General features: G+C 47.2%; 1 protein-coding gene across 4 annotated transcripts in view; it reads right to left on the bottom strand.

Annotated features, from left to right (window-relative positions):
- Window positions 1-23,778, bottom strand: part of atp10d (ATPase phospholipid transporting 10D) — a 91,563-nt gene that overhangs the window by 13,234 nt on the left and 54,551 nt on the right. For all 4 annotated transcript variants that reach the window (XM_086128036.1, XM_086128037.1, XM_086128039.1 and 1 more), the window contains 6 exons: window positions 9,436-9,562; window positions 5,026-5,210; window positions 4,613-4,910; window positions 4,428-4,504; window positions 4,080-4,205; window positions 2,786-2,986 (listed from right to left, as the gene is read on the bottom strand). In XM_086128036.1, coding sequence (XP_085984162.1) covers window positions 2,786-2,986; window positions 4,080-4,205; window positions 4,428-4,504; window positions 4,613-4,910; window positions 5,026-5,210; window positions 9,436-9,562 — 1,014 coding nt within the window. The remainder of the gene's footprint in view (window positions 1-2,785; window positions 2,987-4,079; window positions 4,206-4,427; window positions 4,505-4,612; window positions 4,911-5,025; window positions 5,211-9,435; window positions 9,563-23,778) is intronic.

Below are 23,778 nucleotides of genomic sequence, written 5' to 3'. Positions count from 1 at the left end.
TATGCAACCATGGTTTAAATCCACTATGGGCTGAGTACTAGTTTACCTTAGATGTGCACTTTATAATGTTATATTGCTCTGTTTTGATTTTATAAAAAAAGCTGTTAAAGCAGCTGTTGTGTGACAATTTTTTTTTCACTGTTGTTGATGGACAGGAATATTGTGTGAGAGATTATGTGTGAATAACTGCTCCAAGTGAAAAATGTTCATGTAAAATTGAAAATCCAAATTGTTATTTCAGTAAATATTTGCATTTGGCACATAGAAAACTAATTCATGATTCCATGTTGATGAGAGCATTAAAATGGGGAAAAATAGGACAAAAAATGTAAAAGGAAATTCAGAAATGATAAAAAATGTGTGAGTAATCACGATTAATTTTTTAATTCATTTGAGTAAATTATGACAGTTGCATTTTTAATTAGATTAAATATTCGAATCGCTTGACAGCTCTAATATATATATATATATAAAATCCTCGTCTCACCCCTCGGGTGGTGTCCGTCCCTCATTCAGCTCGGGTCCTCTTCCACAGGCCAGGAAGCTTGAGGGTTCTGCGCAGTATTCTTGCTGTTCCCAGCACTGCACATTTCTGGATTGAGATGTCCGATGTTGTTCCCGGGATCTGTTGCAACCATCATCTAGTTTGGGGGTCACTGCCCCGAGTGCTCCGACCACCACAGGCACGATTGTCACCTTTACCTTCCAGGCTCTCTTCAGCTTCTCTCTGAACCCTTGGTATTTCTCGAGTTTCTCGTGTTCCTTCTTTCTGATGTTTCCATCACTTGGGACCGCTACATCCAGTACAACGGCTTTCCTCTGCCCTTTATCTATGAACACGATATCTGGTTGGTTCGCCATTACCATCTTGTCAGTCTGGATCTGGATATCCCACAGGATCTTCGCTCTGTCATTCTCCCATTTTGACCTTGGGGGTTTCCAGTCGATGCTCCGCACAGATGTTTCGGTAGACGATGCCAGCCACCTGGTTATGGCGTTCCATGTAGGCTTTCCCTGCCAGCATCTTACACCCTGCAGTTATGTGTTGGATTGTCTCAGGTGCCTCTTTGCACAACCTACACTTGGGTCTTGTCTGGTGTGGTATACCTGGGCCTCAATGGCTATGGTGCTCAGGGCCTGCTCCTGAGCAGCCAGGGGGAGTGCCTCTGTGCTATCCTTCAGGCCAGCTCTCTCTAGCCACTGATAGGACTTCTTGAGATCAGCCACTTCAGTTGTGGTCCGGTGGTACATCCCGTGTAGGGGCTTGTCCTCCCATGATGGTCCCTCTTCCAGTGCCTCATCCTCTGTTCCCCATTGTCTGAGACATTCTCTGAGTACGTCATCCGTTGGAGCCTTCTCCTTGATGTATTCATGGAGCTTGGATGTATCATCTTGGACAGTGGCTCTCACACTCACGAGTCCCCGGCCTCCTTCCTTTCGGCTTGCGTACAGTCTCAGGGTGCTGGATTTGGGATGGAACCCTCCATGCATGGTTAGGAGCTTTCGGGTCTTAACGTCTGTGGTCTGAATCTCTTCCTTTGGCCACCTTATTATTCCTGCAGGGTATCTGATCACTGGGAGGGCATAGCTGTTTATTGCCCGGATCATATTCTTGCCATTGAGCTCTGGCTTCTTAGGACTTGCCTCACTCGCTGGAGGTATTTGGCCGTAGCCGCTTTCCTTGTTGCCAGTTCGGGGTTGCCATTGGCTTGCGGTATACCGAGGTACTTGTAGCTGTCCTCAATGTCGGCTATTGTTCCTTCAGGGAGTGAGACCCCTTCAGTGCAGACTACCTTTCCTCTCTTAGTCCCCATCCGACGACATTTCTCAAGCCCGAATGACATCCCAATGTCGCTGCAGTAGATCCTGGTTGTGTGGATCAGGGAGTCGATGTCCCTTTCGCTCTTAGCATACAGCTTTATGTCATCCATGTAGAGGAGGTGACTGATCGTAGCTCCATTTCTGAGGCGGTATCCATAGCCTGTCTTGGTGATTACTTGGCTTAGGGGGTTCAGTCCTATGCAGAACAGCAGTGGGGAGAGTGCATCACCTTGGTATATGCCACATTTGATGGACACTTGGGTAAGTGGCTTGCCATTGGCTTCAAGTGTGGTTTTCCACATCCTCATCGAGTTCGCAACGAAGGCTCTTAGGGTCCTGTTCACCTTATACAACTCCAAGCATTCAGTGATCCATATATATGGCATCGAGTCATAGGATTTCTTGTAATCAATCCAGGCTGTGCACAGGTTGGTATGTCAGGACCTGCAGTCTTGTGCGACTGTTCTGTCAACCAGGAGCTGATGTTTTCCTCCTCTGGTATCTCTACCAATGCCCTTCTGTGCTTCGCTCATGTATTGATCCATGTGTCCACTTTCCTCTGCCCTTTATCTATGATCACGATATCTGGTTGGTTCGCCATTACCATCTTGTCAGTCTGGATCTGGAAGTCCCATAGGATCTTCGCTCTGTCATTCTCCACCACCTTCTGAGGTGTTTCCCATTTTGACCTTGGGGTTTCCAGTCCATACTCCGCACAGATGTTTCGGTAGACTATGCCAGCCATATATATATTTCTATATATAGGTGGGGTGAATGAAAGACATTCACATTGTAAGTTGTCACTTTTTGAAACTGAGTAAAGTTGACGTACATTCGTTTACAGCAGCGGTGGGCAAACTACGGTCTGACTATGCCTCTTAATTTGTCGATGTTCTGCAATTTAATAAGTGATCAGTGAAACTAGATCTTCGTTAAATTTAGACGTGTGCATTTGTCTGAGCACCTCAGAAGCGTGCACAGCTTGGTAAAGCTCAGACACTCGCATCAGTTGCTCAGCAGGTATGTCTTTGTCCAGGATGCCGTAGATGAGAGGAGGAACGGAGGTGAAGAACAGGTTGAAGAGGATCAGAACCCAGGAGTTGGTCATAACGCTTCCAGAGAAACCACAGAAGAACTGATACCAAAACAACAGGTTTACAAACATCTGAAAGACAAGGCAAAATTATTTGATCTCAGTTTTAGGGAATGTTTCTTCTTTACTGTATTTTTCGCATGAAAAGACGCACTGGATTTTGAGGCGCACCTTCAATCAATGGTGTACAGTGTACAGTACCTGGACTTGCTGAGACTGTGAAAACCATTAATAAAGTCTGCGTTTTAAAAAAATATATAAAACCACAACCACAGCTCTCATTTTTTCAACAAACTCAGGTGTGTCTTTGTTCCCATCTTTTCTTCCGGTCAACTCGAGAGGCGTTCATGACCGCCTCCGAAAAACCCATTGGCATTTCCTTTATCGTCGCTCCAAGAGTCCAATCAGATAAGATAAAATAAGAAAACCTTGAATAGTCTCACAATGGAGAAATTCCCACTTCACAGCAGCAAAGTTATGAGAGGAAGAAGTACAAGTACAAAATAAATAGGAGCTGCTGGAAAGGCAGCCACTCTCGCGGCGCCATCTTGAAGTCAAAATAACACACTAAGATGTCAGTCATAGTTATTTATTCCTTTGTTGTGTATTCACAAATGATGAAATCACAATCTAAATTCTGTAGGGGGGGGTAGAATTTATTTTGTTATATCCTCGCTTGCTTTTCAGTTTTGATGTATTATTTTCAATTTTTGTAGTTTCATTGAAGTAATCGTTAGTATACGTTTTTCGGTGGCGGTCTTGAACGCCTCTCGAGTCGAACGGAAGAAAACACGGAGATAGACAGAGACGTACCTGACAAAGACTGTTTTAAAAAATGAACACCACAGCTCTCCTTTTTTAGGAGCTGCAACACATACTGATTTAATAAAGCAGCGACACAGTTCACTGAACCAACAGCAAGTTATAACATTGGAAGCATGTCTCCAGGAAGGAGAAAAATATGGCCAACATTAGAAGCCGACAATTCACAGACTACAGTTCACAACACGTACTGAACACAAATTTTGTTTCCAAAAAAAGGAAATGGGACTACCCGTTCACATTTATCCAGCTGGTTAGCTTTCAACAACTAAATGTAAAACTCAACAAACAACGTTCCATCGACTGGCGTGACTGTTTGTTTCTAATGAACAACCAAACTTACCACATTCTTGTAGATAAAATATAACATCATATTTGCAAGACGAAAGAAACACCAGTGGCCATGGACCAGCAACAGCCGACAGAGGTGCTTAAACCTGGAAATGGCAAAGTCACTGGACATCACAGCCTGGGGCACAGACACGAAAACATGGGGAATTACGATACTTTCTGTAGCGGAATAAGATAAATGATTGATGACCTCATTCAAAATCTATAGATTTGCTTAAATGTTGCACGCAGAGGTTAGGGCACAAGTGCATTGCCATTTTCATTCCAATAATAATAATAAGAATAATAATGATTTTTTCTTCTCAAACAGTACACTTTGGTTTTATCTTGTCCTAATTACCTGCATGCCTTCCTGACCAGATATGCCAATGCCCACATCTGCCACCTGGATCATGCTCACATCATTGGCTCCATCACCTACAAGGACAAAACGTGTTGAATGTGATCCAAAATGAACCATTCATATTGGAGTCTTTGAGAACAATCGTGTTTCAAGTGCTCTGTGAGATAAAAGGTTGTTTTTACCCACTGCCAGAGTCATGACTTTGAGCTGGTCCCGAATCAACCGCACCACTTGGCTCTTTTGCAGTGGAGTGGAGCGACAGCAGATGACAGCTTTGCAGGAATGGCTGAGCTCCAGAAAGCAGTTTGAGGCATCCTCAAGTGTCCAGTTAAGCGTACGGCCATCGATGACCAAAATGAAGCCGACCTTGCTGGCTGAAGACAATCCTCCATGATCCTCTGCAGTCTTTTTTTGACTGATTCGCTCTTGACTGCACTGCACTTCTAATCTAAGATCCTCCAGCAATGCAGCACAGTCATCCTAAAAGACAAAGAAACTCATAATTGATGACAAATAATGAATAGGACCCCGGTTAAAAAGGCTGCGTGAAACCAAAATGTTCAATGAGGCAAAGTTCCATTCTGCAGCTCCTGACCTTGCTTTGACAGTTGACAGTCAGAATTTGGTCACTGGGATGGATGAGTTTACAAGCGTAGGCGATGTTGACAGCTGTCTCCTGTTTGTCTCCAGTGAGCACCCAAACTTTGATGCCAGCCCTCTGGAGAGATTCAATCGTCTCTGGCACATCTTCTTGCAGTCTGTCTAGAATTCCTGTGGTACCTGAAAAGGTATGATTGCACATGTCCATTTAGTTGTAAACTATGATCAAACTGTTGAAACATTAGTTTCAACATTTGCTATTGATTAACAGGATCCAGTGTGAAGTCCGCATCCACAGATGTTGAGAGAAATTCTTATAATTCAGGGTTCGACATTAAGCCCTGCCATCTGGAGAAATGTATATTTTGTTTAGTATGTTTACATTAAATTACAAATAGAGACATAACAGTCTCTATTTGTAATCATGTAAAGCTTTGTGATTCATGTTTAGTTGGAGCTGAGTTTCATTTGTCTGCATAGAAATCCCTATACGCTATTATGACAGCTATAATTGCTAATTATGGCGGGGGTGACATATTTCTAACTATTATTACCACCATTGCGATTTTTATTTCAGAATTTTGCTTCTGATTTATGATAGCTTCACGATATTACCAAAGGTATTTGCTCACCTGCCTTAACTCACACATGAACCTAAGTGCCATCCCATTCCTAACCCATAGGGTTCAATATGATGTCGGTCCACCTTTCGCAGCCATCACCGTAATTTCCGAACTATAGAGCGCACCTGATTTTAAGATGCAACCACTACATTTTTAAAGGAAAAATCATTTTGGACACACACAAGCCGCGCCTGTCTATAAGCCGCAGGTGCCCATATTGTAACGAGATATTTGCAAAGAAAGACGATATACAGTACCTGCAACGCAGCAGCACGATGGCAGTAAAACAGTGGCTGGTTTAAACAAACAAACAAACAAACAAACAAAAAAAAAGTACAACCATTCCTTCATTAGGCTTTCTACCATTCACGCTTTCGTGTCAACTTTCAAGACAATGTCTTTTGGGAGGTTTTCTTTTGGCATATGTAACCAGGTAAACAATACTTAACTGTTGTAGTGAATGATGCGTCATTTCATAAATGGAGCACTGTCACTTTAAAAAGAGCGTTGGAGAATCTCATGGGAAATCTTGTGAGACTTCGACCACGGAGTGAGACAAACGCCGAGCTATGCTAATTGAGACCTGATGTATCTGCAATCGGCATTGTTACCGGCTGATATTCAGAGTAAAATATCATCGTTTGGGAGTTTGAACGGTGTTGCACAGTGGGTCATGTGAACAGCCATAAAGCAGGGGAGATTAGTTGTTTTCCACGTGTTTCAGGCACATATAACATGCCGAAAATGCGCACAAGCCACGACTGTTGTCTATTTTTGTATACTTTTCTATTTGTTAGTCCCAGTTAACTTATCTCAGTCTTTTATTTTATTAATGCTGTACATTTTCTATGTTCAGTCGGGAATAAAGCCTTCATAAAAAATATTTTGTGCTCGGTCAAGTCTGTCCTAGACCCAGCCACACAGCTTTCAGAATGCAGTCCAGCTCAAAACACAGGTAAAGTGTGCCCTCTCATGGCCGGTCATTCTCATTGTGACACATGATAGCATCTTACTGTTGTCTTTTCTCCTCGAGCGCTCCCTGGCGGCCATTCGAAACATCTTTAAACAGGCCGTATCATTAAATAAACCGCAGGGTTGAAATCCTGTTACAAAAGTAGAGGCTTATAGTTCGGAAATTACGGTACAGCTTCAAATCTCCTGTGAAGGCTGTCCACAAGGTTGAGGAGTTTGTTCTTGGAAATCTTTTACCATTCTTCCAAAAGCGCATTGCTGAGGTTTCACACACACACACACACACACACACACACACACACACACACACAATCTTAGGTGGATGTATCTCAGGATGAAGATGAGGTTCAGTATGAAGAAGCCGACAACCTCGGGCTGAACACGCTCAAGACTGTAGAGATGATCGTGGACTTCAGGAAACACTCTTCTCCACAGTTGCCCCTCACACTATCCAACTGCCCTGCGCCAACCGTCGAGACCTTCAAGTTCCTGGGAATCACAGTCTCCCAGGACATGAAGTGGGAAGTCAACACCAACTCCATCCTGAAAAGGGCCCAGCAGAGGATGTACTTCCTGAGGCTGCTGAGGAAGCATGGCCTGCCACAGGAGGTGCTACGTCAGTTCTACACGGCAGTCATCGAATCAATCCTGCGTTCTTCCATCACGGTTTGGTTTGGGGCCGCCACAGAAAAGGACAAAATCCGACTTCAACGGACAGTTAGGACGGCGGAAAAAATCATTGGCACCGCCCTACCCACTCTTGAGGACTTGCGCACTGCAAGAATCAAGACAAGGGCACGGAAAATCCTCCTGGATCCCCCGCACCCTGCCCACCACCTTTTCCAGCTACTCCCCTCAGGCAGGCGCTACAGATCCATGCGCACCAAATCCAGCAGACACTTAAACAGCTTCTTCCCTCTAGCCATTAACTCTCTAAACAGTCACTGACGTAGTCAATATTCTTGTACAACAAATACTGCTACTGGTCACTCTAAAATGGTTCAATGATTTTCTGCACCAACTGTACAAACTGTCATAGTATTGTATTCTACCACTGATCACTTTAGCTCTGCTTGATACTTTGCACATTGTCTCACAGTTGTCACTGGGTGGTACCACCGCACTACGGTTCACTTACATTACGAAATGTCCTTCCATGCCGATTTGTCATGTCCTTGCTTATGATGATACTAATGCAGCGTGTTATACCGGAGACAAATTCCTTGTGTGTTCTACATACTTGGCCAATAAAGATGATTCTGATTCTGAACAAGACTATACATCTAATTAGGAGGACCCAAATGTCACTATTGTTACTCTTTTAAGAATAATAATAGCAATAAAGCCATTTTTGGGGTGGGTGTATTCTAAGATTAGTTTATAAGGCATGGATAATACAATTACTCATTTTATTTCAATGGGAAATATGATTCGTGAATTTAACCAGTTCTTATAACTGCAAATAAGTGGTATATTGTAAGATAAAAGGTCTGTAGAGAAAGAAATAGAAATAAATAAATCAGTGTTTCGATGGATATGAATACACACTAAGTTAGCTATGAGGTAAAAAACAACATTTGATGAGTAAAATCCTGAGTCAAATTTGCCCCAGTAAAATGAAAACAGCTTTCGAACACAACACAGAGGTTCAGTTAAAATAAAAAAATAAAACAAAAATCTGCATAAATTGTTTTATTCATTTTTGATTTGGAGACTGAAGTGTCTTACATATTCTGCTCCTGAATAAATTTGCTGACCTCAATTTGAACTTATTATTCATTGATTTATTTGATTTTAGTTTTCAGAATGATGCAATGGTTCAAATGATGCAATGAGTTGGTCAAAAATGTTTCAAGTAGGTTTAAACAAGGATTTTTTTTTTTTAGGCGGATTAAATATAAAATATTTTCTGATACTACTATGATTATTTCAACAAACGAGCAATCCAGTTGCCTTCACCAATTATTTGAGATGAATGAAAATCTACAAGGACATATCGCTCGCAATAAATAGTTCTCCATGACTTTCAGCCATGAACAGTACCCAGCTCCACTCACTCAGCTTTTTTCAAAAAAATGTTTAAAAAAAAGGCCCGCAGTAGAGTTAAGATGTGCCCTGCTTCAAACACACACGCGCACACACACACACACACACACACACACGCACACGCACACGCACACACACACACACACACACACACACACCATAAAGCAGCAAGGTTTTATTGTGTTTTCTTGCTGGTGTTCCCAGCATGAGTAAAACAGCCGCAAAGGCAATACAAAATTGCCAAGATTCGAAGAGCCAAACCTTTGTCCACTGGGCAAACTTCTCAAAGAAAGGAGCCACAGCCTCCCAGCAGCACCAACAAGGAGCTGACCAGCTGGTGTTGCTCGGTGGGCTTGTTGGTAGAGCGGGTCGCTGAGTGACCATAGGGTCAGGTGTTCGATTTTTGGCTCTTTTGCTCCAGCATAACATAACACACAATGTTGGTGTATGTTTTTTGGTGGCAAGCATTATTTCAGCATTTCAAATGCCAATGCTTACCAATCAGGGGCACTATTGGGAAACAATTTATGATCATACTATTTGTGTTTTGGGTAATCTGAAAATATAGTTGATAAAAACAGATGTTGTGGTAAATGTTTAACATTATTGAGTCAATATTAATCCCAAATTTGCTGATGGAAAGCTTTAGGACAGTTGCATGTTTAAAACTGACACAGATCTTTACTGTCATGCTTTGTTCAGCACCAATGATCAACACTCAAACAATCAATTGTTCGTCATAATAACTGTTGACCATTTCCTACCCAAAAGTGTGAGGTTGGTCTCCAATTTCTCAGCGGAAACCTTCAGCAGCTCTTCTCTGTTGTCTATGTTGCTCTCTGCCAGCAACTGTCCCTTCAGCCACACATCATACTCCTCTTCCTCCAGAACCTGGTCCACAGAGTGTAAAAAGTTTCAGGATTAACGATGATGAACCACCCGTGAGCATAAGAGCATTGTAACAGCGGCATTTTTTTGTTTTCCCACTTCATTAAACCAAATGTGCCTGAAAAATTAAAGTGATACATATATATATTAGTGCTGTCAGTTTAACGTGTTATTATCGGCATTAATGTACATCAATTTTAACGCGATTAAATTATTTATTGAGAGATTAATGTGGCACCACACCACACTGGATGTTACATTGCTCTAAAATAAACCGGAAACAAAACAAGTGCGCCACACAGGTCCACGTGCATGTCTGTTTGGTCAGCCACGGTTTGAGCGGATGCCAATGCGAGACACTGAAAATGGATACTAAAGACCTTATGAAAGGAAAGTTTACTTTTATAAAGTTGCCAGATGGTTCCACTGACAAGACCAAAGTTATATGTGTGTTTTGCAGTCGTGAACTGAGCTGCCATTGGAGCACATCGAGTCTGAAATACCACTTCCTGGCCAAGCACATAGCTGATGTAAGTACTCTGCCCCCTCGTCTAAGGGAGACAACGATGGAGAATTTCAAAGGGAAGAAAATGGATATGTCATTTGTTTTATTGTCTTTCATCATGGTATGAGGTCAGCATGAGCTTGAAGGGTCTTGCCCAAGGGCCCACACTGGATGATGTTATGTGCTCATATTGCCCTAAGCAGGAATCGAACCTCAGTTTCCCGTACACCAAACCAGTGCCTGACTGTCAGAGATTTTCTCGGACAAAGTTAAAGAAATGACTCGGCACACAGGGAAAATTGTCTTCAATATCAGCGGGAGGGATCTCTGAGAGCGAACAACGGTAGTTGCCCCGATGATCACACACTCAGCTCCCTCTCCACCGGTTCAAACTTTTATTGCAAAATACAAGAAAAACACTGCCCCCGATATTTGCATACCATGCCCCCGGTCCGGCCCCTCGGTAGTGATCTGATCTACCCGAATACACATGCCCAAGTGAACCGAAACTTTAAACATAATACCATTTTGCTCGTAGATTTCTCTATCACTGACCAACTCAGCTATCCAGCCGCTATACACACATACAGTGATCCCTCGCTATTTCGCCGTTCGTTTATCACGGCTTCAGTGCATCGCGGATTTTTTCAAACATATTCAGAAAAAAAAAAATTCTCCATATACATGGAGTAAAGTACTGTATATGTTGCTCTATGTGACTTGCTGTTGTTTTGCAGCTTCTCGCGGACCATTTGCGGACTTTTTGCGTACTTAAAAAAAAAAAATTACCTGTACAGTGAAACTCCTCTGGAACGAAACGTACATGGGTAAAAATACCCCCTGCGTTTTGGCTGCCGCTGCTCAACCCGTATTGTTTTGTGTTTTTTGTTATTGTAAAGTGTCCTTGGGTGTCTTGAAAGGCGCTTATAAATAAAATCTATTATTATTATTATTATTATTATCCTCTCCGTGAGCCGTCACCTTACCGTGGTGGAGGGGTTTGTGTGTCCCAATGATCCTAGGAGCTAAGTTGTCTGGGGCTTTATGCCCCTGGCAGGGTCACCCATGGCAAACAGGTTCTAGGTGAGGGACCAGACAAAGCACGGCTCCAAGACCCCTTATGATAAAAAAAAATTAAAGGATCTCAGTTTCCCTTGCCCGGACGCGGGTCACCGGGGCCCCCCTCTGGAGCCAGGCCTGGAGGTGGGGCTCGTTGGCGAGCGCCTGGTGGCCGGGCCTACACCCATGGGGCCCGGCCGGGCTCAGCCCGAAGAGGCAACGTGGGTCCCCCTTCTCATGGTCTCACCACCCGTGGGAGGGGTCAAAGGGGTCGGGTGCAATGCGAGCTGGGCGGCAGCCAAAGGCGGGGACCCTGGCGGTCCGATCCTCGGCTGCAGAAGCTAGCTCTTGGGACATGGAATGTCACCTCTCTGGCAGGGAAGGAGCCCGAGCTGGTGTGTGAGGTAGAGAAGTTCCGACTGGATATAGTCGGACTTGCCTCCACACACAGCCTGGGTTCTGGTACTAGTTCTCTCGAGAGGGGTTGGACTCTCTTCCACTCTGGAGTTGCTCATGGTGAGAGGCGCAGAGCAGGTGTGGGCATACTCATTGCCCCCCGGCTCAGTGCCTGTACATTGGGGTTCACACCGGTAGACGAGAGGGTTGCTTCCCTCCGCCTTCGGGTGGGGGGACGGGTCCTGACTGTTGTTTGTGCATATGCACCAAACGGCAGCTCAGCATACCCACCCTTTTTGGAGTCCTTGGAGGGTGTGCTGGAGAGTACTCCTGCTGGGGACTCCCTTGTTCTGCTGGGGGACTTCAATGCTCACGTGGGCAATGACAGTGAGACCTGGAGGGGCGTGATTGGGAGGAACGGCCCCCCCGATCAGAACTCGAGTGGTGTTTTGTTATTGGACTTCTGTGCTCGCCACGGATTGTCCATAACGAACACCTTGTTCAAACATAAGGCTGTCCATATGTGCACTTGGCACCAGGACACCCTAGGCCGTAGTTCGATGATCGACCTTGTGGTTGTATCATCGGATTTGCGGCCGCATGTTTTGGACACTCGGGTGAAGAGAGGGGCGGAGCTGTCAACTGATCACCACCTGGTGGTGAGTAGGCTCCGATGGTGGGGGAAGATGCCGGTCCGTCCTGGCAGACCCAAACGTATTGTGAGGGTTTGTTGGGAGCGTCTGGCAGAATCCCCTGTCAGAAGGAGTTTCAACTCCCACCTCCGACAGAGCTTTTCCCATGTTCCGGGGGAGACGGGGGACATTGAGTCCGAGTGGACCATGTTCCGTGCCTCTATTGTTGAGGCGGCCAATCTGAGTTGTGGCCGTAAGGTGGTTGGTGCCTGTCGTGGCGGCAACCCTCGTACTCGCTGGTGGACACCAGCAGTAAGGGATGCCGTCAAGCTGAAGAAGGAGTCCTATCGAGCCTTTATGGCCTGTGGGACCCCAGAGGCAGCTGACGGGTATCGACTGGCCAAGCGGAACGCAGCTTCGGTGGTCGCCGAGGCAAAAACCCGAGCGTGGGAAGAGTTCGGTGAGGCCATGGAAGCCGACTTCCGGACGGCTTCGAGGAAATTCTGGTCCACCATCCGACGTCTCAGGAGGGGGAAGCAGTGCACCACTAACACTGTGTACAGTGGTGATGGGGCGCTGCTGACTTCGACTCGGGACGTTGTGAACCGGTGGGCAGAGTACTTCGAAGACCTCCTCAACTCCACCAACACGTCTTCCTTGGAGGAAGCAGAGTCTGAGGACCCTGAGGTGGGCTCTCCTATCTCTGTGGTTGAAGTCACCGATGTGGTTAAAAAGCTCCTCGGTGGCAGGGCCCCAGGGGTGGATGAGATCCGCCCGGAGTTCCTCAAGGCTCTGGATGTTGTGGGGCTGTCCTGGTTGACACGCCTCTGCAACATCGCGTGGTCAACGGGGAGAGTGCCTCTGGATTGGCAGGCCGGGGTGGTAGTCCCTCTTTTTAAAAGGGGGGACCGGAGGGTGTGTTCCAACTACAGAGGGATCACACTCCTCAGCCTCCCTGGTAAGGTCTATTCAGGGGTGCTGGAGAGGAGGGTCCGTCAGGAAGTCGAGCCTCAGATTGAGGAGGAGCAGTGTGGTTTTCGTCCCGGCCGTGGAACAGTGGACCAGCTCTACACCCTTAGCAGGGTCCTCGAGGGTATGTGGGAATTCGCCCAACCAGTCTACATGTGTTTTGTGGACTTGGAGAAGGCGTTTGACCGTGTCCCTCGGGGAGTTCTGTGGGGGGTGCTTCGTGGGTATGGGGTACCGAACCCCCTGATACGGGCTATTCGGTCACTATACCACCGATGTCAGAGTTTGGTTCGCATTGCCGGCAGTAAGTCGGAATCGTTTCCAGTGAGGGTAGGACTCCGCCAAGGCTGCCCTTTGTCGCCGATTCTGTTCATAATCTTTATGGACAGAATTTCTAGGCGCAGCCGAAGCGTTGAGGGAGTCCGTTTTGGTGGCCTCAGTATTGCATCCCTGCTTTTTGCAGATGATGTGGTGCTGTTGGCTCCTTCAAACGGGGCTCTCCAACTCTCACTGGAGCGTTTCGCAGCTGAGTGTGAAGCGGTTGGGATGAAAATCAGCACCTCCAAATCTGAAACCATGGTCCTCAGTCGGAAAAGGGTGGAGTGCCCCCTCCGGGTCGGGGGAGAGATCTTGCCCCAAGTGGAGGAGTTTAAGTATCTTGGGGTCTTGTTCACGAGTGAGGGCAGGAGGGAGCGAGAGATCGACAGGCGGATCGGTGCAGCGTCTGCTGTGATGCGGACGTTGTATCGGTCTGTCGTGGTGAAGAAGGAGCTGAGCCAAAGGGCGAAGCTCTCAATTTACCGGTCGATCTACGTTCCAACCCTCATCTATGGTCACGAGCTATGGGTCGTGACCGAAAGAACGAGATCCCGGATACAAGCGGCCGAAATGAGTTTTCTCCGCAGGGTGTCCGGGCTCTCCCTTAGAGATAAGGTGAGAAGCTCGGTCATCCGGGAGGGGCTCAGAGTCGAGCCGCTTCTCCTCCACATCGAGAGGAGCCAGATGAGGTGGCTTGGGCATCTGATTCGGATGCCTCCTGAACGCCTCCCTGGTGAGGTGTTCCGGGCATGTCCCACTGGGAGGAGACCCCGAGGAAGACCCAGGACACGCTGGAGTGACTATGTCACCCAGCTGGCCTGGGAACGCCTCGGGATCCCCCGGGGAGAGCTGGAAGAAGTAGCTAGGGAGAGGGAAGTCTGGGCTTCCCTGCTAAAGCTGTTGCCCCCGCGACCCGGCCCCGGATAAGCGGTAGAAGATGGATGGATGGATGGATGGATATTATTATTATAATGTGAAAATATCTTCATGCATTAACACCATTCCCATTCTCCTGCCCCCCATACGACGAAAACCCCCCTGTTGCGTTTTTACGAAATCATTTTCTCTGCTCCAGCCTCGCGAAGACATTCACTACAATGAAGTCTAATCCTCTACAGCTTCGTTCGGAAACGGCAACAGCAACCACCACACTGGTTTACAGAGTGAACGGTGTTTATTTCGGTCACAGCTGCGAGTTTCCTGAACGCAACATACTCATAGCTGCTCTGCCATTGGCTTACCGAGCATCATCCTGGCCTCCGATTGGCCAAGAGGGACCTCACTGTCTATGTGTGTAGATACTGTCGCTAGATCCGTGGAACATAGAGTGAAAGGCATCCAATTAGCTGCTCAGAGTAAATTGCTTGTGGCTCGACGGACAGTCAAAAAAAACCGAACGTTTCCTGGAATGCTTTACTTGTTATCATGCGAATGACCTTACGCTAACTGGAGCGCTAATTAGAGAGAAGGCGAGTTCCATCATTCTAACTATGGCCATCGAGGACTACGAAGCGTCCCGTGGCTGGCTTAAAAGTTCATTGCATGACATCAGTTGAGCAACGCTGTCTTGGGTGGTGATCGAGGAGAGGTCGAGTTAGAGACAGTGAGATGGTGGGAAGAAAATCCACCGGGTCCAGGAAGTATTTGTTATTGTTAGATTCAGATGCATCATGAACGTTGCATTGCCAAAATGGCTACCAGACGGACCTTTGGATGTCAAGCAGCTAAGACAAGAAGAGCTCTGACGCTGGAAGAGAAGGGAAAAGTGATCAAAAGATGGAGGAAGCAAAATAAAAGACATTATCCAAGAAATGTATGTAAGTGAAAGTGAATGCTGATCGTAAATTTCGCAATTTCTTTCCCTTTTTTTTCTTTCTACACTGACTATATGAAGTGTCAAATAAGTGTGCACTATTGGAATAAAATTGAGTACACATACGTTTGTGTGTGCGTGTACTCATAAGTTTGTGTGTGTGTGTGTGTGTGTGTGCTTACATCTGAGATCAAATTTGCTACAGTGAAAAATCCCCTGTTGTGAAAAATTTCTTGCTGCAAACATGATTTCGTTGTAGAGGAGTTTCACTGTATATGTTAATTGGTCTCTCCTTTGTGATTTTCGTTTATCGCGGGTGGTTTTGGTCCCCATTAATATATATATATATATATATATATATATACAGTAATACCTCGCTACTTCGCGGTTCGTTTATCGCGGGTTCAGTGCATCGCTGATTTTTTCAAACATATTAAAAAATATATACATATATATATTTTTTTACATACAGTATACATGGAGTACAGTACTGTATATGTTGCTCTATGTGACTCGCTGTTGGTTTGCATCTTCTCGCGGACCGTTTGCGGACTTTAAAAAAAAATAATTTTTTTTACCTGTGTATGTTAATTGGACGCTACTTCGCGGATTTTCGTTGATTGCGGGTGGTTTTGGTCCCCATTAACCGCAATAAACGAGGGATTACTGTATATATATATATATATATATTTTATATATATATATATATATATATATATGTATATACATATCGGGAGTACAGGAGAATCTCCTCCAGATCAACCCTAGGAAAACTAAGGAGTTGGTTGTGGATTTCTGCAGGAAACAGTCCTCACCAGCACCGATGAACATCCAGGGTATGGACATAGAGAGGGAGACCTCCTACAAGTACCTAGGTGTTCTTCTGAAGAACAAACTGGACTGGTTTACAAACACGGACACCCTGATTAGGAAAGGACAGAGCCGACTCTTCCTACTCAGGAAACTGAGGTCTTTTGGGGTTCAGGGGTCGCTCCTTAAGACTTTCTATAACTCGGTGGTGGCCTCGGCCATCCATTATGGCATTGTCTGCTGGTCAGGCAGCATCTCAGCCCGGGACAGAAAGAGACTGGAGCGACTGGTCAGGAAGGCCAGTTCTGTCCTGGGCTGCTCCCTTGACACTCTGGAGGAGGTGGGCAACAGAAGGATGCTAACTAAGCTAAAAGCTATGATGGACAGTCCCTCCCACCCTCTCCAGCCCGCCCTGACGGCACTAGGTAGCTCCTTCAGCCAGAGACTGTTACACCCGCGCTGCAAGAAGGAGAGATACCGACGCTCGTTCCTACCAACTGCTGTCAGGCTGCTGAATAAAAAATAGCAACAATAATATTAATAATAATTAAATGATGTGGAAAACAACTGTAAATAGCACTGCGATTTATCCATTTTGTATTTATATTGCACTTAACTGAGACAGTAATTCATGCCTTTGTCACATCCCGGCTCGATTACTGCAATGCCCTTTACTTTGGAGTCAGCCAGTCCTCCATTAAGCGCCTTCAGCTGGTCCAGAATGCCGCTGCTCGCCTCTTGACTGGTACTCGTAAGAGGGAGCACATAACTCCTACTCTGGCATCCATTCACTGGCTCCCCATTCATTTTAGAGTTATTTTCAAGATCCTCTTATTTGTTTTCAAATCTCTGAATAATCTCGCGCCACCTTACCTCTCTGAGCTCATCCGCCCCTACACACCTGCCCGGCGCCTCAGGTCTGTGGACCAGACTTTATTAGAAGTACCAAGAACTAAACTGAGGCTCAGAGGGGATCGAGCCTTTTCTGTTGCTGGTCCCTCTCTCTGGAATGACCTCCCACTGAACATTCGGCAAGCCTCCTCGCTGCCCATCTTCAAAACCCTCCTCAAAACTCACTTGTATTCTTTGGCATTCGACTCAGCGTGACTTAGATTTGTTCTTGGTTTTACTGTTTGGTGCTTTCTACCGCCTTTATTACCGATTTGTCTTACTGTTTATTGTGCATGTTAAATTGCTCCATGTACAGCACTTTGTATGCAGCGATGGCTGTTTGAAAGTGCTCTATAAATACTGTTGACTTGACTTGACTTAACTGAACGGTGTTTGTTTGTTTTTTCTTCTTCTTTCTACCTACATTCTTGTGCTGGAGGCTGTAAATTTCCCCAGTGTGGGACAAATAAAGGATATCTTATCTTATCTTATGTAAAAATCCTCATCTCACCCCTCGGGTGGTGTCCGTCCCTCATTCAGCTCGGGTCCTCTACCAGAGGCCAGGAAGCTTGAGGGTTCTGCGCAGTATCCTTGCTGTTCCCAGCACTGCGCTTTTTTGGACTGAGATGTCCGATGTTGTTCCCGGGATCTGTTGCAACCACTCATCCAGTTTGGGGGTCACTGCCCCGAGTGCTCCGACAACAACAGGCACAACTGTCACCTTTACCTTCCAGGCTCTCTCCAGCTCCTCTCTGAGCCCTTGGTATTTCTCGAGTTTCTCGTGTTCCTTCTTTCTGATGTTTCCATCACTTGGGACCGCTACATCCACTACAACGGCTTTCCTCTGTCCTTTATCGATGATCACGATATCTGGTTGGTTCGCCATTACCATCTTGTCAGTCTGGATCTGGAAGTCCCACAGGATCTTCGCTCTGTCATTCTCCACCACCTTTGGAGGTGTTTCCCATTTTGACCTTGGGGTTTCCAGTCCATACTCCGCGCAGATGTTTCGGTAGACAATGCCAGCCACCTGGTTATGGCGTTCCATGTAGGCTTTCCCTGCCAGCATCTTACACCCTGCAGTTATGTGTTGGATCGTCTCAGGTGCCTCTTTGCACAACCTACACCTTGGGTCTTGTCTGGTGTGGTATATCTGGGCCTCAATGGCTCTGGTGCTCAGGGCCTGCTCCTGAGCAGCCAGGATGAGTGCCTCTGTGCTGTCCTTCAGGCCAGCCCTTTCTAGCCACTGATAGGACTTCTTGAGATCAGCCACTTCAGTTGTGGTCCGGTGGTACATCCCGTGTAGGGGCTTGTCCTCCCATGATGGTCCCTCTTCCAGTGCCTCATCCTCTGTTCCCCATTGTCTGAGACATTCTCTGAGTATGTCATCCGTTGGAGCCTTCTCCTTGATGTATTCATGGAGCTTGGATGTTTCATCCTGGACAGTGGCTCTCACACTCACTAGTCCCCGGCTTCCTTCCTTTCGGCTTGCGTACAGTCTCAGGGTGCTGGATTTGGGATGGAACCCTCCATGCATGGTTAGGAGCTTTCGGGTCTTAACGTCCGTGGTCTGAATCTCTTCCTTTGGCCACCTTATTATTCCTGCAGGGTATCTGATCACTGGCAGGGCATAGCTGTTTATTGCCCGGGTCTTATTCTTGCCATTGAGCTGACTTCTTAGGACTTGCCTCACTCGCTAGAGGTATTTGGCCGTAGCCACTTTCCTTGTTGCCAGTTCGAGGTTGCCATTGGCTTGTGGTATACCGAGGTACTTGTAGCTGTCCTCAATGTCTGCTATTGTTCCTTCAGGGAGTGAGACCCCTTCAGTGCGGACTACCTTTCCTCTCTTCGTCACCATCCAACTACATTTCTCAAGCCCGAATGACATCCCGATGTCACTGCTGTAGATCCTGATTGTGTGGATCAGGGAGTCTATGTCCCTTTCGCTCTTAGCATACAGCTTTATGTCATCGATGTAGAGGAGGTGACTGATCGTAGCTCCATTTCTGAGGCGGTATACATAGCCTGTCTTGGCGATTACTTGGCTTAGGGGTTCAGTCCTATGCAGAACAGCAGTGGGGAAAGTGCATCACCTTGGTATATGCCACATTTGATGGACACTTGGGTAAGTGGCTTGCCATTGGCTTCAAGTGTGGTTTTCCACATCCTCATCGAGTTCGCAACGAAGGCTCTTAGGGTCCTGTTCACCTTATACAACTCCAAGCATTCAGTGATCCATGTATGTGGCATCGAGTCATAGGCTTTCTTGTAATCAATCCAGGCTGTGCACAGGTTGGTATGTCGGGACCTGCAGTCTTGTGCGACTGTTCTGTCAACCAGGAGCTGATGTTTGGCTCCTCTGGTATCTCTACCAATGCCCTTCTGTGCTTCGCTCATGTATTGATCCATGTGTCCACTTATCTTAGCCGCAATGATGCCTGACATGAGCTTCCATGTTGTGGAGAGACAGGTTATTGGCCGATAGTTGGATGGGACTGCACCCTTTGAGGGATCCTTCATGATCAGGATCGTTCGCCCTTCGGTTAGCCATCCTGGGTGAGTCCCATCCCTCAGCAGCTGGTTCATTTGTGCTGCTAGGCGCTCATGGAGTGCTGTGAGTTTCTTTAGCCAGTAGGTGTGGACCATGTCCGGGCCTGGTGCTGTCCAGTTCTTCATATCTGAGACTCTTTCCGGTATGTCTGCCACTGTTATGGTAACTGGGTTCTGTTCAGGGAGGTTGCTGTGCTCCTCTCTCAGGGTCACCAGCCATTGTGCACTGCTGTTATGTGCAACCTCCTTCTCCCATATGCCTTTCCAGTACCTTTCAGTTTCAAGTCTTGGTGGGTCAGCTCTGTTGTTAGGACCCTGCCACTGAGCGTTCACTTTCGCAGGTTGTGTTGCGAACAGCCTGTTTATTCGTCTGGCTCCAACGGATGGCGTACTCAGAGAATGTCTCAGACAATGGGGAACAGAAGATGAGGCGCTGGAAGAGGGACCATCATGGGAAGACAAGCCCCTACACGGGATGTACCACCGGACCATAACTGAAGTGGCCGATCTCAAGAAGTCCTATCAGTGGCTAGAGAGGGCTGGCCTGAAGGACAGCACAGAGGCACTCATCCTGGCTGCTCAGGAGCAGGCCCTGAGCACCAGAGTCATTAAGGCCCAGATATACCACACCAGACAAGACCCAAGGTGTAGGTTGTGCAAAGAGGCACCTGAGACGATCCAACACATAACTGCAGGGTGTAAGATGCTGGCAGGGAAAGCCTACATGGAACGCCATAACCAGGTGGCTGGCATAGTCTACCGAAACATCTGTGTGGAGTATGGACTGGAAACCCCAAGGTCAAAATGGGAAACACCTCCGAAGGTGGTGGAGAATGACAGAGCGAAGATCCTGTGGGACTTCCAGATCCAGACTGACAAGATGGTAATTGCGAACCAACCAGATATCGTGATCATAGATAAAGGTCAGAGGAAAGCCGTTGTAGTGGATGTAGCGGTCCCAAGTGATGGGAACATCAGAAAGAAGGAACACGAGAAACTCGAGAAATACCAAGGGCTCAGAGAGGAGCTGGAGAGAGCCTGGAAAGCTAAAGGTGACAGTCGTGCCTGTGGTGGTCGGAGCACTCGGGGCAGTGACCCCCAAACTAGATCAGTGGTTGCAACAGATCCCGGGAACAACATCGGACATCTCAGTCCAGAAATGTGCAGTGCTGGGAACAGCAAGGATACTGCGCAGAACCCTCAAGCTTCCTGGCCTCTGGTAGAGGACCCGAGCTGAATGAGGGACGGACACCACCCGAGGGGGGGTGAGACGAGGAATTTATTTATATAGCATCGGTTTGGCGTACGGGAGACGGTGGTTTGAATCCCGCTTGGGGCAAAAAAATGAGCACATAACACCATCCAGTGTGGGTCCTTGGGCAAGATCCTTCACGCTAATGCCTACCTCATACAATGATGAGAGACAAGAAAACGAATGACATGCCGGCTCAGACGTCGCCCGGCCAAACAAGGTCTGCGTCAGGTGCTGGGGAACCAGAGCACCTTGATGAAAAATGGGCTACTGGAACAAAGCGAAGATGGGCGGGATGCGATAACATGGCTCTGTTGGAATGCTACTACTCAAGCAACCCTAGTCAGAGGGGTTACATGCAGAGAATGTGGGCTAAATGGTTACTTCGAGACCCACAGTCACGGTTGACCACGAAACAACTAGTAGCTCAGTGTTCCAACATCCACAAACGGCAACTACTGTCACAACTTGAGATTGATGAGGTACAACACAGGTTCCATGGTGAAGGGCCCCAGGCTGCCAGATCAGAGGAGGAGGTCATACCAGTGATTGGGAGGCAAGCCCCAATGAATGCAGATGATGAGATTGGGAGGGCAGCCCCAATGAATGAAATGCTGAGCGAGGTAGCAGCTGACCTGAAAGCTCAGATCATGGCGAGAATGAAAGCTGGGCAACCTAGAAACCAATTACAACGGCTTTGTGAGGTACCACCTGAAAGTCTCACGGAAAGTGTGAATGCAGCACTGAGGGCGATCCCTACTGTAACGATCACGGAAACCAATGAGCTGATATAAGCTTCAGCATCAGTGATCCTAGAGATGCTTGGCCATAAGAGCAACCATGGAAGCCATGAGATACGTTACCCACCATGGAAAAGACGATTGGAGGCTAAGATCAAGGTGGCTCAGAAAGATGTGAGTCAATTGACGGAGGCCCAGAGAGGTGTGATGAAAAGGCCGATACCCGAGAGGTACATCCAGATGACCATACCTGAAGCACTCGAAACTGCCAAACAAAGGCTCCAAGCCCTGTCCAGTCGCCTAAAGCGGTACACGAAAGAGAATGAGGCCAGACGAATAAACAGGCTGTTCGCAACACAACCTGCGAAAGTGTGCGCTCAGTGGCAGGGTCCTAACAACAGAGCTGACCCACCAAGACTGGAAACTGAAAGGTACTGGAAAGGCATATGGGAGAAGGAGGTTGCACATAACAGCAGTGCAGATGGCTGGTGACCCTGACAGAGGAGCACAGCAACCTCCCTGAACAGAACCCAGTTACTATAACAGTGGCAGACATACAGGAAAGAGTCTCAGATATCAAGAACTGGACAGCACCAGGCCCGGACATGGTCCACACCTACTGGCTAAAGAAACTCACAGCACTCCATGAGCGCCTAGCAGCACAAATGAACCAGCTGCTGAGAGATGGGACTCACCCAGGATGGCTAACCGAAGGACGAATGATCCTGATCATGAAGGATCCCTCAAAGGGTGCAGTCCCATCCAACTATCGGCCAATAACCTGTCTCTCCACAACTTGGAAGCTCATGTCAGGCATCATTGCGGCTAAGATAAGTGGACACATGGATCAATACATGAGCGAAGCACAGAAGGGCATTGGTAGAGATACCAGAGGAGCCAAACATCAGCTCCTGGTTGACAGAGCAGTCGCACAAGACTGCAGGTCCCGACATACTAACCTGTGCACAGCCTGGATTGATTACAAGAAAGCCTATGACTCGATGCCACATACATGGATCACTGAATGCTTGGAGTTGTATAAGGTGAACAGGACCCTAAGAGCCTGCGTTGACTCAGAGAGGAAAGGTAGTCCGCACTGAAGGGGTCTCACTCCCTGAAGGAACAATAGCAGACATTGAGGACAGCTACAAGTACCTCGGTATACCACAAGCCAGTGGCAACCTCGAACTGGCAACAAGGAAAGCGGCTACGGCCAAATACCTACAGCGAGTGAGGCAAGTCCTAAGAAGCCAGCTCAATGGCAAGAATAAGACCCGGGCAATAAACAGCTATGCTCTCAGATACCCTGCAGGAATAATAAGGTGGCCAAAGGAAGAGATTCAGACCACGGACGTTAAGACCCGAAAGCTCCTAACCATGCATGGAGGGTTCCATCCCAAATCCAGCACCCTGAGACTGTACGCAAGCCGAAAGGAAGGAGGCCGGGGACTAGTGAGTGTGAGAGCCACTGTCCAGGATGAAACATCCAAGCTCCATGAATACATCAAGGAGAAGGCTCCAACGGATGACGTACTCAGAGAATGTCTCAGACAATGGGGAACAGAGGATGAGGCACTGGAAGAGGGACCATCATGGGAGGACAAGCCCCTACACGGGATGTACCACCGGACCACAACTGAAGTGGCTGATCTCAAGAAGTCCTATCAGTGGCTAGAGAGGGCTGGCCTGAAGGACAGCACAGAGGCACTCATCCTGGCTGCTCAGGAGCAGGCCCTGAGCACCAGAGCCATTGAGGCCCAGATATACCACACCAGACAAGACCAAAGGTGTAGGTTGTGCAAAGAGGCACCTGAGACGATCCAACACATAACTGCAGGGTATAAGATGCTGGCAGGGAAAGCCTACATGGAACGCCATAACCAGGTGGCTGGCATAGTCTACCGAAACATCTGTGCCAAGTATGGACTGGAAACCCCAAGGTCAAAATGGGAAACACCTCCAAAGGTGGTGGAGAATGACAGAGTAAAGATCCTGTGGGACTTCCAGATCCAGACTGACAAGATGGTAATGGCGAACCAACCAGATATCGTGATTTTAGATAAATGGCAGAGGAAAGCCGTTGTAGTGGATGTAGCGGTCCCAAGTGATGGAAACATCAGAAAGAAGGAACACGAGAAACTCGAGAAATACCAAGGGCTCAGAGAGGAGCTGGACAGAGGTGACAGTCGTGCCTGTGGTGGTCGGAGCACTCGGGGCAGTGACCCCCAAACTAGATGAGTGGTTGGAACAGATCCCGTGAACAACATCGGACATCTCAGTCCAG

The sequence above is a fragment of the Hippocampus guttulatus genome, chromosome 13 (genome assembly GCF_054856545.1).
Source record: "Hippocampus guttulatus isolate MCC_2025c chromosome 13, RoL_Hgut_1.0, whole genome shotgun sequence".
Taxonomy (NCBI): Eukaryota; Metazoa; Chordata; class Actinopteri; order Syngnathiformes; family Syngnathidae; genus Hippocampus; species Hippocampus guttulatus.
The sequence above is the reverse complement of the archived record's forward strand: the minus strand, read 5'-3'. Positions and strand labels throughout refer to the sequence as shown.